Source organism: Lingula anatina, chromosome 5 (genome assembly GCF_051362555.1).
Source record: "Lingula anatina isolate TDL-2025a chromosome 5, LinAna3.0, whole genome shotgun sequence".
Classification (NCBI taxonomy): Eukaryota; Metazoa; Brachiopoda; class Lingulata; order Lingulida; family Lingulidae; genus Lingula; species Lingula anatina.
This window is the reverse complement of record NC_141771.1, coordinates 4661751-4678532: the sequence shown is the minus strand read 5'-3', so window position 1 is coordinate 4678532 and position 16782 is coordinate 4661751. Positions and strand designations below refer to the sequence as shown.

The following is a 16782-nucleotide window of genomic DNA, read 5'->3' as shown; positions in this document are numbered from 1 at the left end:
GCACTGATCATACGCTAGCATCACACTACAAGTATATGTTTTGTATAAGTGACTAAGCTATTTAGATATTAATTATGCACGAGCCTGTTTCCTACTATGTGAAACAAATATTCATATTCATATATAAAATCTATCCATCCATATTGATTGTTAAAAGGAAAATGTGCTCCTTCTAAATTTCTCTCGTAGGCTAATTGCTAAATGCAGTCATAAAACAGAAAGTACTCCTGTAAGTTCAAATCTGTTACTCTTCGAAAAATAATTATGGATAAGAATCATTGGAAATAAAAATTATTTTGTGTCGATCTGTATTTAGTTGTTCTTTTTTTAACTTTTTTTTTATATATTATTAAAATAATTGAGTACCTCTTGGGTATACATGTATACTGCTGTTTGATACTGCTTTATGCTGTAATTGTCTATCAGGGTTGTTGGTTCCTCTTCAGACAAGAAACTCCAGGCATTTGGTGCCTCTTTAGAACTATTGAAAACATGACTCCACAATATGGGCAAAGATAAAAAACACTATCTACTAGTTGAACAAATAAGAAATGTAATACCAGTATACTCTGCATTGATCTCAAGAGTATACCATACCATATTGGAGAACTATAATTATATCATCAAAGACATTTATACCATGTGCACAGAATCCTTTAAAACTTTTTAATTACTCTTAATGTAGTTATAAATATCCTCGCAGTACCAAGTTTTCATTTTATTTTAACACTTTGAGTTAACAGTTTTATTTGTCTTATTATATTTAGTGAATGAAACAAATAACATTAAAGTACAATCCAACTGTTTTAGTTGCAAATAAACATTAGAATAATTATATTTGCTATTTTGTTACTGTTTAGTGTGTCAGAAAGTTCCTCTGAATGCTTTGATCCTTTTTAAGATTTTAGATTTCTGTGTTATTATGGTCTGACCTAAACATCTCAACTTTTTAAAATTATTTTTGGGCTAGGGCAGTAGGTAAGCAAGAATTTGATCTTTCGTCATTATTTTTAAAGTCTTTGAAATGATTATGCTTGAATCTTAGCTACAAGCATTTATTTTGTCTGACTGCAAAGAAAAATTTCATGTACAGTATATCAGCAATCATGTATGAGAGCAAGGAGTTGTTCTGTGTATCTGTAGTATATACCAAGAAATTGTTTCTCTAAGTTTTTAAGTATGCTTTTCGTCAGCAAAATAATAATAATAATAATAATAATAATAATAATAATAATAATAGTGGAATTGCTCATAGAGCAAACACTTGCGAACTATAACACATTTGATATAATAAACATTTATGTAACTGCAAGCAAGAATTCCAAGACATAACAGAGAACCCTGGATACCACAGTCCAATGGGCCTGGTAAATTTATTGCCGCTATTTAATGTGAAAACTATGATCCTGAAGACATATCTTTTTTAGCTTTCTTCGTGTATTTTAAAATACTGATTTTGAGGAAAAGTAGTAGGTATAATTAAAATAAATTAGTTGATCTATTAGAAAGAATAATGGTAATTCTTTCAATAACATCTGGACAACAATTACATGATATAATACAATTCACTTAACTCCAATGCCTAACAGTACACCTTGTTGAGGAACGGGTTACAAGTGACAGAAGCTATTATAAAGGGTTTGTCTAAATTGTTCCCCTTTTCATATTTCAGCAGATGTCATTTATGGGCTGTCGTAGTTCACTAAGGGGCTACGCAATGGGATGTTAAGACATTTATTGGGAAGGAAAAGCTTTATATATTTATTGTAATTATTTCTTTATTTAATTTCTTTTAAATGAAATTTACTGATTTGAAGATTTTTCGCAAGTAATAGTGAATAATGATATTAATAACCTCTCATTTTTCTCTTTCTTAAACTGATGGGTTAGAAGTTGGCAGCGAAAATAGATAAATTTCCAACTGTGGCACAGTACACTACTGGTTTCATTGCATTTCCAAAGTTGTATCAGCCAAGAAATGTCAAAATTATCGCGTTTTAGTTACCAATGTGTACACGCGTAAATTACCTTCGTTAAATGCCTGAACCAAGAGGTGGCACAACCTGGGTGGGAGGCAGTAAAATATCTATGGCCCTAATTCAAACCAAATAATTCTGTCAATTTGTAGAAAAATCAATTTCAACAAAAGCAAAACTCTGCATCCGTCATTTATTTTTTATAAGCATATATATTAAATAATATTTGTAATATGGCACTGATTTCAGTAATATATTTACACATGGGAATGTTAAAATTCATGCATCATTTTAAAAATTCCACAAATACATTGCACTTTTATCTTACATAATATGTACACAATAAACTCAGATATTTACAGTCATAACTATATATACATATTAAGTCACAAATGTTTAACTGGTGATGTTCTGTTTCCAGTTTTCACACATTTTACTATCAACACAGCCAATTGTGACACCAGCCACAGACAAACATGTCCTCAAGTTCATCTACTCATGATCACTGTCACTCTCCATATCTTCTTCATCCATATCTCTGCTGTCATTGGAACTGCTGCTGTCACATTGCCCAGTGTCTTCATCCATTTGATCTTCACAGCTGTCGAAATTCAGCAGAGCTCCAAAATCTGGGATGCCTCCTTCCTCCATCTTGGTGCAACTTTCAATCCTTGTAGCTTGGGGCTGTGCTCCATTGTGCAGCAACACATTGGTAGATGGTGCTCTGGTGAATGATGAGCTGGATGCTGGTCTAACTTGACTATTGCCATTGCCACTTTTAACAACTAAAAACAATAAGAAAAGAAATAACACTTATTGGCAAATAAAAATCAAAACTCAAAAAATGTGTGATTTAAAAGAAAAAGGTGATCACTGCTTTGAGGTACTATTTTTTTTTTACTGAAACATAAAATCCCAAAAATGCCTTATATCTGCTAATTTTCTTAATGAACTTGCTTACAAGTCAAATCGCCTTACAAAAAACTCCACGATATATCATGCACTTGAATCATGAAAAAAAAAAAAAAAAAATTAAAATCAGATATAAATTCAAAGAAGCTTAAACACGTACACATAGCCAGTGCTCGGTGTCGGAGAGCATCTTTAGGTGTGACCCTGCTGGTGACCACTGACATCAAGTCCTCCAATAGACCCCTCATCTCTCCCACGCACACATCCGGGATCTCTTGAAGACATGCTCTGGGATATTCTGAAACCTTTGGGAAAAAAGTAAAATGATTGCTTAAGGATTCATTTTCTCTCCATTTTTTTTATTTCTTCATAATTTCATTTTCTGAGGAGAAAAAAAATTGAAAGTGAATTTTTTTACAATCTATGAAGCAAGTAGTGTTATTATTGGTTAATAATTTCCAACTTCCTCAGATACTAGAGCCATAGCAACTTTTTGCTTGACGACAAAATTGTGATTTAACATAAGACAAAAATTTTGTCAAAATAAAAACACAGCCCGCACTTACATATTTCAGCAGCTCTTTTGTATTTTTCTCTTCTGGAAAACTTTTCATCTTTTCATAGAAGATATGTTTCTTCTTGTACATGTGGAGGACAGTACAGCCCACAGCGTACGTATCCACTTTCCCCCAGTCTACCCGACACAGCAGGTCTTCACACGCTTGCTTGCTGGAATAACAAGTTGTCCATGATCACTGTCAAGAATGATAATAGATCTGAATTTTTTGTTTGATGCTCCCCCCCCCATTAAATTAAACAAGACACTGAAAGTCAATCAGGTTTTGTCAATTTACCATGAGATGAAGCATTACAATTTTTTGTTGAACGTTTGTTTAAATAATTTAACATCAGTCTGTGAAGGGCAGAACCATGCAGTACTTTTACCTTGACCAGCCCAAGTAGACACTGGACAGAACAACAGGAAAATTAGGTTGAGATTTTATCATTTAACTTTGTCCACTAGAGATAAGGGACTATTGGGCTACATCCAGGGTTAGAAATTAAGGCTGGACCGTCTGCCCGGGGTTGACCACTTTCAGAACGGGCTGAGAAGTTTTCCCACCCGGCAGACATTCAGTCCAGCTACTTTTCAAGATGGCTGGACTTTCGGTCCAGCAACTAATTTTCCTAAGAGGCAAACACTGGCTACATCTGATTTCAGTGATGGAGTCAGACAAGTACTCACCCAAGAAACACCTTGACCAGCACAGTGCACAGTTCAGGGGAGCAGTGGGCAGCGGTCAGTCCCAACAGGTCTGGACTGTCCTGGGGCGTAATGCAAGCACCGAAGTCCAGCAACTTAATTCTTAGGCCGTATCCATCCAGTCCAGGCCGAACACCAATGTTGTCAGCTGAGAAGGAAACAATGTGACAGTTGTTTTTTTAAATGCAACAATGTATCAGCTGAAAGGAAACAAAATAACTTTTCTGTTAGTGGTATGACAAGATGGCATCCATACCTCTAATATCTGTGAAAAGAAGTTGCAATAAAAGGAGTCAATCACAATGAGATGATTACAAAGTATTTTTCAATACAGAATTGTCAAAAGAGAGGGTCCCACTGGGGAGGGAGGCAGTGATGATAATTCACAGTAAATAAAAATTCATATCATATTGAAAATGTGAATTGAAAATCACAAATCACTTGGGATAACGACTTCATTTCGCAAAGGATAAAGAATAAGAAGAAGTCACTTTCACAAGTCGCAAAATGGGGTGTTTCACAGATCATGTTAAATAATATGAATATTTCATGCACCTTGGGGAGAAAAAGTAGCTTTCAGGAAATCTAATATATTTCTAATATTTGAGCATCTTTATAACAATCACACAGATGTTACCTTTGATGTCCCTGTGATAGATATTAAAGCTGTGTAAATACGCCACTACATCCAACAACTGGACAGTGACTTCCTTGATTTCAATTTCATCCATTTCATTCGATAGTAAGAACTGGGTCAGGTTACACCCTGAATAAGAAAAAAATTACCATTCATAAACATCAAATATTTCTTTTGAACTTTATTTACTTAGGGTAAAAACAGAAAAATATAAAATTAATCTTTCTCATGGCCCTCCTGAGGTTAGTTAAAAATAATGAAAGATGAGAATTAAAAAAAGAAAATAGAAAAATGCTATGTTTATACTATAAAAATAACAGGTGCCATCAGCAAAAAAAAAAAAAAAAATAATAATAATAATACACTGCTTGTCTAAGTTTAATCTTTGATAGTATTCACCTAAGATAATTGGGTCACAACCAGAAAAATGCTGACAATTGAAATTTTAATCTAATGTTGTGTTGGTGGGAAGAATTTTTAAAAATATATGTATATATCCTACAAGTATCTTTTAAGCTGCTGGTAAGGAGCTGTAGCATGTCATCCGAAGACCAACTTTTCATTCAAATAGTGAGTAATTGATATAGATATGTGTATGTAGGTGTGTTTCAAACTTTTCCTACCTGAATACTCTTGGAGTATATAATAGTTCTCTGGAGTGTTGATAAACCCGTAAACTTGGGGTATGTTTCTGTGTAAGATTTGGAGAGGCACGACAACTTCGCTCCCGCGAAACTTTGCCTTGTTAAACACCTGCAATAAAAAATAAAACTCCACATTAGAAAGTATGATAATAACAATAAATAAACAATTATCACAGTGACATTTCAAAGTATGATTTATGTTATAGTTATGTTAATAGATGCATGTTAAACATTTCTTAAAGACAAAAACATGAAATATAACTCCAAACAACAGAAAATCCAGTTAAAGGTTTTGAATTACCTCTTTCTTCACAAATTCTGTGCGTTTTTTGTCACTAAGCGTGCAACACAGGCTGACGCAACCGTAGCTGCCCTTTCCTAACACCTTTACATGCTCATAATGTACACCTTCATCAAAACTGTCCTCAACTTCTTGTGCTATTTTCTAGAATATTAATGCAATAGCTTGAGTCATAATGTTATCAATATAATACAGACATGGTAGATTTTGCATACGTACAATAGATCTGGGCATGAACCGGTAAAGCAAACAAAAACAAACAATCACTTATTGAATTTCTTTTCAAAGTCCTTAAAAAAATCCAAATACATCGTGCATTCAGCTACTTAAGTATAGGATGACTGGAAACAATTATTGTGATGTGATATCTAGTATATTGTCTTCAGGTGTAATATCACTGCATTACCTCACAAACAATGGCCCCTATAATCCCCAAGGTCACATGACATGGGTCAAGGTCATGCATGTATTGGCACAGTCCTTCAGCAGTTGAATAGACAACTTTCCTAAATGAAATACAATATCATATATTTTCATTATTGCTTGATGACTGGTTGCTATTGCAGTGCAAATTACAGTTTACCCAATAGTCCAAGCTTAGTTGCGCTCTAACCTAATTAAAATTTGCCCCTATCTAATTATATAATACTCAAAATTCAGAAAGTTTTAACTAATTGAAATGTGAAAGATAAAGTTTTAAGCCAAATACAAATATCTATTCATAACTATCATCAGCTTCAAAAAGTCAACATTTCTCATTCAATAATTACCCTGACACCAATTTGTTAAAAGGTGATTGGGGGTTATTTGCCACTTCGCTCTCATAAACCCAGGGCTGTGTGCCCCTTAAGGCTCTGCTGTAGACTTCCTCTTTGATGAACTTGGGATAGGGGCTGTCATCAGTTGCCTGGACACACTGCTGTTTGGGACTGTCTACAGTGGGGGCTATGTGCCCCAGAGGGGTCCCAAAGCCTACAGAGTCCCCCTCGTGCAGTTTGGGCTGTTTGACGGGGGGCATGCTTAGTGCTGGTCCTTCACAGCCACTGTATAAACTGTTTACACTGTGTTTGGTGCCTGTTGGCTCAAGCTGAAATAAAATCACAATCAATTTCCAATGAATTTCAATTTTTTATGAGGAAAAACAAACTCCCTGAGAATTGGTTTACACTGAAACACCACTTTGCTTTACTGAATAAACTTAATGATAAAGTAAATAAGGAATTTCACTCTGAAAGGTTGTGCCCATTTCTGCAAACAAGATGTTTACAAAGAAGTGAAGTTTATCTTGAACTGTCCTTATATTTGTTACTGTTATTTGTTAACATAAAGCAATTCAATTATCACCTTGTCTCCATCTTCTTCCCTGCTTGCCACATCCTCCTCCATCAAATCTTCTGCTAAAAATTCAAATATTGGACTTATATACAAAGAAGTTGACCATAATTCCAGAAAAGCAATATTCGACCTTTCAAAAAAAAAAAAAAAAAATATATATATATATATATATATATATATATATATATATATATATATATATATATATATATTTTTTTTTTTTTTTCCCCAAGTATTTATCTGAAATAAAACCTAACTGCTACTATATTCTAACTTACTGATTTCTCAGCAATCAATCGGTGCAAATTCACGCTTAAAAATCTAGTTATCTCTTTTCACATGTCTGTTCCACCCCAAGTCTAATCATCTGATTTAAGCAAAAACTCTTATCATACCTATATCAAACAGCCATTTACTGTCACTCTCTGTGAGCTCCAAACTTTGGCTCAGCTTTTTCAGTATCAAATCTAGTTTATGGCTCTCCTTCAGCAAAACCTCATCTAAATAGGGGCCACTTAAATGCTTTGAGATGTTATCTGAAATAATATATGTAATACATCAGAAAGTGCTCAAGTAACTTAAAACCAATGACAGCATCATAGAAAATGAAAACATTTTTCTCTTCAGAAGATAAAATCACAAATTACAACTTGAAGTAAAACCTTTTTTCACTTCATCATGGCTATGTACATCTACATTTTTAATCCTATAGGAAGATACAAAGTTAAGTTGCTATTTGGTAGCCTTGATACAAGTGAATGGTATTTCCCTATCATTTATCTGTAATTACAATTTACCTGCTCTCCTCTTCAGTTGTTGTAACACTTCTCTACTCAGCCCCCGACGCTTCTCAGCATCGTTGACCAGTTCCTCCATCTTCTTTATGATACTCTCATAGTATCCCTGTCCCATCTGTTCCACGCATTCCTGTGCTCCTGTCCCCTCTTGTATAGAAGGTCGTATGGGTGTTTCAGGGATTTGTGCGGACTCTGTAGTAGCTGTGTATGGGATACTGTGCATCTTGCGAAACTGTGGTCTGACTGCAATGCTGGCTTGTCTTGCTTCTGGCTCCACTTGGCTTTCATCTGCTGACACCTGGTGTTGGTTATCTTGAACTGCATCTTCAGTCGTTTGCAAACTCACTGTGACAGGCTCCTTAAAAACAAATATACATTTTTATTGTAATACATATACTTTGATTTCAAAAAAGCAACATCATTCAATCAACTAGAAAGAACAGTCATTTATTCAGTCTCATTCTGATTTTCTAGTTAAACCATAGTTTTAGTAACATAATTTATTTTAATAGACCTCCCCCCCTACATAATTAGTAAAAATTAATTATGAAACCTGTTTCAAAACATTCCTAAAAAACATCATTCACAGTAAAAGTAACAGCAACTAAATCACTGCCATTCCACTTTGTCCCACCTGTGCCAATTCTTCCCCATGGCTGACCACACCAGAAGCTTCCTGGATGCTCATGCTTTCCACGCCTCCTTCAAGCTGACCGAGGCAACCAACTACTCTTACACTTAATGTGTCAGCTGTAATAGAAGCAAAAACAAATTTTCATAAGCAACAATACATAAACATTCTTCGTCACCTGGCACTTTCTTTTTGCTCACAACTCTTCTTTCAAATTGTCCAAGACAACTGTACACTTCTTCTGTAAATGAAACAATAACATTTACTTCACCTGTTACTTTCTCCGACTCCCATGCATAACACTGGATGAACTATAAGAATCCAACACTTGAATGGGGATCAAAACGTAAGAAAGGTGTCAAGTCTTTTCTAGCAAAATTTGACACCCGTATACTCTCAAGCCAAATGTTAAATATTACCTAATTGAATTTCTATTCTTTAAATTTTAAAGAAATCTCTTTGAACCTTGATAAAGAAACATTGTATCAATGGCAGCCACCTACCAACTGACGCCATGTCTTCCTGGTTCTCACTGGTCACCAGGTTTATACCCAGCTCCTCGGCAATCTGACTGCCATCTTCTTCCATCGCAGCCTCACTATCACCCTGCATCACAATCTTGGCTACAGCGGAGAGATCTTGTCCCACTGGTTCATTTTCAACCGTCATCAACATCTTCTTTGCCTCTAGCTCTTCATCCTCTGTAAATTGGGCCTTTGTGGGCTTGCCATCTGCTGGTGCCCCAACAGGAGTGTCTTCGCTGAAGGCAGTTAAATCTGGAGCCTGGGGCGTCATTGGGAAACCACAGGGTCTGGTACGACTCTGTACATTGTTAGGAGCAAAGCCCTCACTCTGATCTTCCAGGGAACCCAATCCACCATGTTGAATCCCCGTCTCCATTGCCTCACTGGGGTTTTCATTTTGTGAGTCACCACCAACGAGTCCTTTAACTGCCACTTTAACTGCCAGCAGGTTTTGGTCACCTGTTGGGTCTGAGATGAGCCCCTCGGGTAGTGGTACTGGTTCTGCTCGAGGGATCAACTTTGGTGGCATACCTCCCTCAATTCGGGGAGGGTCTTGGGTGTGGCTGCCCACATCACACTCTAATTCTGGAATTACAAAGTGATAATTTGAAAACCACTGAATTAATAATTAATTTTATAATTTTTATTTTTTTCATCTTGTAAAATTCTGTACTTTCTACAGCAAGACCAGCCATTGTCTACATTTACTAGGTGAACCATAACAATAACAAACCTGCACAGGCTGATCACCTGATTTTATTTATTTTCTATTTCCTAAGCCTATTTTCTTTAATAAGATGATTCTACTGAAAATAATTTAGTCATAAATTCACCTGAAGTAAAAATATTCTCTATACAGACTTGTAAAGCTGCTTTGTTACTGTTGGCAACTGCCCAAATACACTGAACAAATATGTACTCTCAAAGTGAAACAGGAAGAATTCTAAAAAATGATTACTCATAAATTGTTTGATTCAAGAAATGAAAAAGTCATTTGCTAGTTACTTGACCCTTAGCTTCCTGTTCACCAACACACAATGCCTACCACTTCGGGTCAATTTTTATCAAGTAAAAACAATCATTACTGATTACCCACTGGCTGAGAGCTGGCAAACCTTATTCAGGTTCACAGTTCTTCTCCTATCATCATGTAGTATACTGTGCCTTATTGGCTGATTTACATCCAATCACTGCAAGTCTAATATTTTTTCTTCAACAGTTTTTATCAGCATATTGACTTCCTCACATTCAATGCGTCACAACTCAATATTCATATAACCTATGGACTCAACAATGCCCTTCGATCGATATGAATCACATGCCTTGGTGAACAAATAAAAAACAACTCCAAATGCCACATTTTCAAACAACAATTGATTTTTTATCCTAAACTCACAAGTCGCACCACAATGAATGTTTACTCAAGACAAAACAATTTAGCTTGACTAAATAAATGTGAAAAAGTAAAATCTAGCAGAAGGTTCAACTTATTATTCTTTTGGCACCAGCCACTTTTCTGTATATAATTAAATGGATGTGTTATTTTCATTTCAGTGAGATCTGTTTTTCTTCTATATCTGTGTGATCAATAATATATATATATATATATATATATATATATATATATATATATATATATATATATATACACACACTGATATATACTGATTAATAAGATCGATTTTAATAGGTTAAAATTAAAACCACCAAAAATGCATTAAATGACAAATTTAATTTACCCTTTATTTAGTCTGTAAGATTTTATCTACTAGTAGACCTATATAGATACCTGTACAAAATCATTGGAATGTTGCCAACTATAACAAAGGGATTTGTGAGCCTGCAAAAAGGCTTTTAAGACTTCTTTAGGAATTTTTATCCAAAATCCTGCAGGAGTCAATTTACACATAGCATGTCCTTGTGATCTATCTGCGTGGTTAAATTTAAACAATGTTAAGTTTTAGCTAAACCTGATGTGAATTGGACTCTGTTATACTTGTCATCTTTATAAACTGTTTAACCTCTCCATGCAATAGACAGTAAACTTCTGAAAATGGCGTAACTGCAGTAGTGCAATGTGTTTAACAAACAAAGTCAAGACAATAATTAAGTTGGCGAATAAATATTCTTTTATTTTTAATACCAATCACATAAATGCTGTATTAACTTACCGTATGGGGTGGGCATGCTGGCTACAAAATTCCTCTACATGAATGTCCTGTTCGTGTGAATACTTGTTAAAATCTAATCACCTGAAAGAGTGTGAAATAAAATACTATACTTAAAGCTGCCACAGATATATCTCCATCGAGATGTAAAATTTCGTGTCGTAACTGCAATGTCTTTGGTTTATTTGTTATCACTAATAATTAGCATTAACTGATGATATTTAATAAAATCAAACCGTAAGAAGAAAAGTCACAATAGTATTCTACTATGACCACTTCCTGGTGACAATGGCCTAGGCTAAAGTGAAACTTCTCAAGATCTTGATCAAACTCAAATAACACACAAACGAAAAATTTTAATAACTTCAGTGACAAGAGGAGGCGCAATCAAAAACAATTTCTATTTAATCGTGAAGGAAAACTTCAGAAAACATAAGTTTTAACGAGTGAATGTAACCACAGATTGCAGCGCCTATGTAAACAAAGACCGTGTGGAACAAGGAATCCAAGATGGACGATCAGTTTCATATTTGCCACCACAAAAATCATCTATTTTCCTTGTAATAAAACAGATAAATTGACAACACATAGATAATTAGATGCTCGAATGTGTAACAAAACTGTCATTACAATTAAGGTAAGCATTCGGTAGACTTTTCGAGTAAATACCTGTTGTTTTGACTACGGCACCTGCAGTCCCGCCATTTAGGTTCCCTCTGTCCTTCGATCATGCCACGTGACGTCAACATAAACACGAGCTTTGATTGGATAACCTCTCCGTCATTGCTTTAAATAGAAATAAAAGGGGATTCCCCTTCTAGCCCTGCCTTTCCAAGAAGATTGTCGTCCTCCTTATGCTAGCCTCGATGTCGAAAAATAATAGGCAAGATTAGAAAACGAGTGTTTCAAAATGATATTGAGAATTCATTTTACGTTTGATAATATTTAAACATGATCCCATGTTCATCGATCCATGGTTTGATATCCAATATATATATAAAAGAGCTGTCATAGCTATTTGTACATGTTGCAGCATTTCGGCAACAATTACCATTATTTAGACTGTGATAAATTTTTATGGAAATTTTAAATCAGAACAGTTTTCATCAATCAAATAATCAAAATTTTGGTCAAGTAAAATTGATATTATCAAGCAGGGACGGATTTTGGGGGGTGGGGGGTGAGGGGGATCCTGCTTTCCATTGCACCAAGTACTTAAACAAAATGAAACTTTTTGACAATTTTTCTGGCCCAGGGGAACATAGTACCTATAGTATAACTGGGTATAGCCATGATACAAAGCTACTTAAAGTCATAATAACTCTTCATTTTGGCCAAAAATTGGATTTTCCTGGAGTAAACGGCAATTTTCCCGTACTTACCAATGGTCAGCGACCCCAATCCTGCATTCAAAGTTAATCCAGGGTTTTTTTCCTAAACGTACGGTTTTTTGTTAAAATCTCTTAAGAGATTTTAACTGACGGAGCTCTCTCTGACATCGCATAGTCACTGTTGACCTACTTAAAACCGCGGGAAAAGCAGACAACAACAACACTATATAAGATTCATGAGATATATTCGTCTTTTTGTTAAAAATACATTAATATCCACAATGTGTGCCGTTCTGGGCTTTTTGTTATCCGACGCACTGTACAAAAACTCGCAACTTACGTCTGCGTCCGCATTAATGCGTTTGGCGCCATATGTTATTTTGGTCTCGAATGAACGCGAGAATCCGCGTGACACCATTACGTCATTAGCAACGAATGCCTTGATGAAAGCTTCGAAAGCCCTATTGACAAGCACAGATTTTAGTTTTACTACAATAACGGCCGTTTTAGTGGTAAAATACAATAGAATATATTTCCATGCATTGTTTACAATGTATTTCATGCGGAATTTTGAATCTCAAAGGAAGAGTTATTATTGCTTTAAGTTTCAGTTTAAATATTTATAAAATGCATATCCTTACATCATGTATAATTTGCCATTACTGAATCAATACAAAATACATTGGACGCAGTATAAAAATTAAAATTGAGTGACCTGGAACTAATACATTATCATAGGTTTTGGGAATTAACATACGTTACCATTTAGGGCTCTTTGAGTAATGTAAATTAAGGTAGTTCTCTCATATTAGCTTTTTTTGCGATCTGCGCAGATTTCGCGCATGAGTAGTTTTTTGCGATAGCGGCTAATGATAAACATATAACATGCAATAAAATACGTAATACGCGCTTCTCAAAAATTATGCATGATTTGACCCAATTTACGAAAACGAGGCTAAAAAGGCAAACGAATTCTTAGCAACGAAGCTAGAAGGCAGTCCTGTAGAATGCCGGGAGGTAAAGACCACTGTTGTGTGCCGTTGTGCACAAATGACAAACGTTATCATCCAGAGTTATCATTTCACAAGTTTCCAGAAGACCCAGAGCGAAGGAAAATTTGGATCTTTTAGAAGAAGGAGACAGTGTAATGGCTGATAAAGGTTTCACAATTGGCAGCCAGCTTAAAGAAAAAAAGGTGTCTCTGAACATTCCACCATTTCGATTCAACTCCCAATTTACCCTTGACCAAATAGCAAACACACAGGAAATTGCAAGTTTAAGAATTCATGTTGAGAGGGCAATTAGAAGGACAAAAGAGCACCACTTGTTTGATAGTGTGATTCCTATATCTACAGCCGGCAGTATCAATCAGTTATGGACGGTAGCATGTTTGCTTACTTTGTGGAGAGGACCGTTAATTAAAGTTAATGAAATGTAATGTAAATTTCTCTTCAGGTGAAAATTTTCTAAATTTTATTTGATATTCACACAGTACTTACAGTCATACAAAAATATTTATGTTATGTGCAATTCATCACAAATGTTTTCATATGTATAATTTATAGAGTTTTGCTCAATGGATACTTTTCTTTATTATGTATCATTACAATCAGTATTGCTCAATTTTAACTTTAATTTACATATATTATCAATTGCTCAGCTATGTATATCTGTGTCTGTTTAAAAGCTCAAAAAATGAAAGTCCACTGTATTTTTCAAAGTAAATAATTAAAGAAAAACATGTCTAGTTACAGTCATACAAAAATATTTATGTAATATGCAATTCATCACAAATGTTTTCATATGTATAATTTATAGAGTTTTGCTCAATGGATACCTTTCTTTATTATGTATCATACAATCAGTATTGCTCAATTTTAACTTTAATTTACATATATAATCAATTGCTCAGCTATGTATATCTCTGTCTGTTTGAAAGCTCAAAAAATGAAAGTCCACTGTATTTTCAAAGTAAATAATTAAAGAAAAACATGTCTAGTTTGTCTTTCATCTCCTGCCATTCAACTTGATCAAAATAAATGGTCTCTAGGTGACTGTCATTTTCTGTCCATACAAAAAATCACACCATTCAAGTCCTGTGCAGGCCAATTGCATAACTACCTGCCTGTAGTAATTGTGACGCTTTTTTAGGAGCAAAATACCTGCCTCATTTTTCTTTAGATAATCCAACTCTAAAACTGATCCAGTTACTGGGCACTTGATTTCCAGAAGCCCAAAGGGAGGTGTTCTGTTGGGGCGATACACTTTTCTGTCTGGGGATGCTGCCAACCATGAAGCAGTGGGACTAACAACTATCCCACATGGATATAAATTCACATTTTGGTCCAGTTTGTCCACATAAGCCTGGGCAGCAAGGCACTCAGATGCAATCCCATGTTTCATGGCTGAAGTTACTACAGTCCGACCAGACTTCCACCTCTCTGCCAATTTTTCAAAGTCTTTTCTTCTAGTAATTACTTCTCCAGCCTTGGATGCAGTAATACGTTCACGTCGCACATTGTGCCATTTAGGGTCAGTTGACTGTAACCGTGTTTCCTCCTCAATGACAGAAGCTTCCTCCTTAGACACTGCAAGTGTCCCCAACTTGGCTGATTTTTCTTTGTCCATCACTGCTGCGTATACATTTACCATGTGATCATTGCAGGGCAAGGAAGGAAAATCTTCAGTATCATATAAATTCAAAATATAGTCAGAATGTTGTTTTTGCTGGTAACTGATCACACTTCCTTTAATCTTGCTACCATATTTAGTGGGGACAGAGGGAAGAGTAATATCGGGAATTACAGACAGTAAAAGAAAATCTGCATGTTCATCTCTCAGTTTGTCTTTGATATCAACTATACTTGGCAACTTTGTCCTAACTGGATTACTGAGGGTTGACTTTATGGTAGACGTTTCCTTCTTGGGATCAAGTCTGTTGTATCCTCTGAACTCCAAACAACTGACTTCAGCCCCTCTGATTTTCTGACCCCTTGGTTCATGCCAGGTCTGTCTCATTGATGTTTTTACTATATCAGTTGGCACTGCTGATAATTTTAAAGATGAATAATGAGCCAATTGATAAAGAGTTGCTGTTACATGTCCACAAGACTTGCTCAGACCAATTGGACATGTGCACTTGGCAAAAGTGACATCAAGGGGTATATTCTGTAGATAAATTTCCATAGTATGGGGGATTCACTCTTTTTCATGGACCTGTGACACCCTGCAGTTATTCTGCATCCTTCGGTGGTGGAAAAGACTGAAAGTGGGAAAAAACTGACATTGTAATTGTTCAAAAACTAATCTTAAATATCGTGGCAGTATGTAGTTGGCAGATAATATGCTGAGGTATTACTTATAAGTGTACCAAACTTCGGGGAAAATACGCTTACTAGTAGGTTTACGTGTGTGAAGATGTATATGATACACAAATATAACAGTTAAATGAAAATAGGAACTCATTCCTGCCTTCTCTTGATTAAAAAACATTTTAACTTGGTTGGAAAATGCTCTAAAATAACGCTTACATGACCATTTATAAGTCAGTATCAAACGTCCGACATGGCGTGCATAAGTAGCACTATCAATCCGAATGTGCAACAAAAGTCACACGATCGGGAAAAAAGAATGAAAAATACCCGAACAATGTACTATCCAATGAGTAAAAAAGGGGTACAAAGAGGGCAGTAAAAAAAAAAGAGACAATATACCGAAGAATTTTCAGCAGATCGATCTAGTGTTTAACTACAGACAAGTTCGAATTCAGTGAACTGATAAACTTTTACAAGCAAGCTAAACTTTTACTCACGTTTGATGTTGTGCACGTACTGTTCGCTGAAATATTTGAACCCTTTGTTCAAATTCTTCTCTCCCAAGCTAGCAACATGTCGACGAACATATGACTCTACAAATCCAAAGCTTATTTCTGGCATAACAGATAAATCCCGTGTAGAGCATGTGGCTTCCATCGCTTTATTTGCCCACCTAGCCTCGCTTTGAAATTGGGTCATAGGGTCATGCATATTAATTAGGGAATATTAAGAAGACCCTATTCACCCTTTTAAGAAATCGGTATAAAATCTTTGATGTTATTTTGGTCGAAGCGCTACGAATATGTCAACAATGCGTTGCGTATCTGTGAACGCTTGGTCTTTTACGACGTAAAGTACCCACTTGCGACTTTGTTTACAAATGCCGCAATGTAAGAAATTACGTGAAGAAGGAACAGAAAAGAACGTTTTAGTAAGGCTTGTATAGCA

At 35.4% G+C, this 16782-nt stretch overlaps 2 protein-coding genes across 3 annotated transcripts; both read right to left on the bottom strand.

Annotated features, from left to right (window-relative positions):
- Nucleotides 1-2155: 2155 nt before the first annotated feature.
- On the bottom strand, nucleotides 2156-12042 carry LOC106156888 (uncharacterized). Of its 2 annotated transcripts, none has more exons than XM_087012526.1 (16): nucleotides 11859-12042; nucleotides 11193-11273; nucleotides 9001-9606; nucleotides 8501-8616; nucleotides 7867-8224; nucleotides 7465-7605; nucleotides 7079-7128; nucleotides 6505-6821; nucleotides 6141-6240; nucleotides 5735-5878; nucleotides 5413-5542; nucleotides 4790-4918; nucleotides 4135-4300; nucleotides 3455-3617; nucleotides 3049-3193; nucleotides 2156-2761 (listed from the first exon to the last, which is right to left on the bottom strand). In XM_087012526.1, the coding sequence occupies exons 2-16, from the start codon at nucleotides 11206-11208 to the stop codon at nucleotides 2469-2471; spliced, it is 2874 nt and encodes a 957-aa protein (XP_086868652.1). In that variant the 5' UTR covers nucleotides 11209-11273; nucleotides 11859-12042; the 3' UTR covers nucleotides 2156-2468. The 2 variants fall into 2 exon arrangements, with proteins under 2 accessions (XP_086868652.1, XP_013387784.2); XM_013532330.3 differs by having other exon boundaries at nucleotides 7079-7131; nucleotides 11859-12041.
- A 1934-nt stretch (nucleotides 12043-13976) lies between these two features.
- LOC147761508 (uncharacterized) lies at nucleotides 13977-16572 on the bottom strand. Its single transcript, XM_087012529.1, has 2 exons — nucleotides 16332-16572; nucleotides 13977-15782 (listed from the first exon to the last, which is right to left on the bottom strand). The coding sequence occupies exon 2, from the start codon at nucleotides 15704-15706 to the stop codon at nucleotides 14567-14569; it is 1140 nt and encodes a 379-aa protein (XP_086868655.1). The 5' UTR covers nucleotides 15707-15782; nucleotides 16332-16572; the 3' UTR covers nucleotides 13977-14566.
- Between the last annotated feature and the right edge of the window lie 210 nt (nucleotides 16573-16782).

Bases quoted from the DNA above. Each gene is read 5' to 3' on its own strand.
- LOC106156888 (XM_013532330.3), bottom strand. The intron at 7,132-7,464 runs GTATGATAAGAG...TTGAATTTTTAG, and splicing joins TAAATGGCTGTTTGATATAG to CAGAAGATTTGATGGAGGAG. The intron at 5,543-5,734 runs GTAATTCAAAAC...TTTTTATTGCAG, and splicing joins CAGAATTTGTGAAGAAAGAG to GTGTTTAACAAGGCAAAGTT.
- LOC147761508 (XM_087012529.1), bottom strand. From the start codon at position 15,706: ATGGAAATTTATCTACAGAATATACCCCTTGATGTCACTTTTGCCAAG.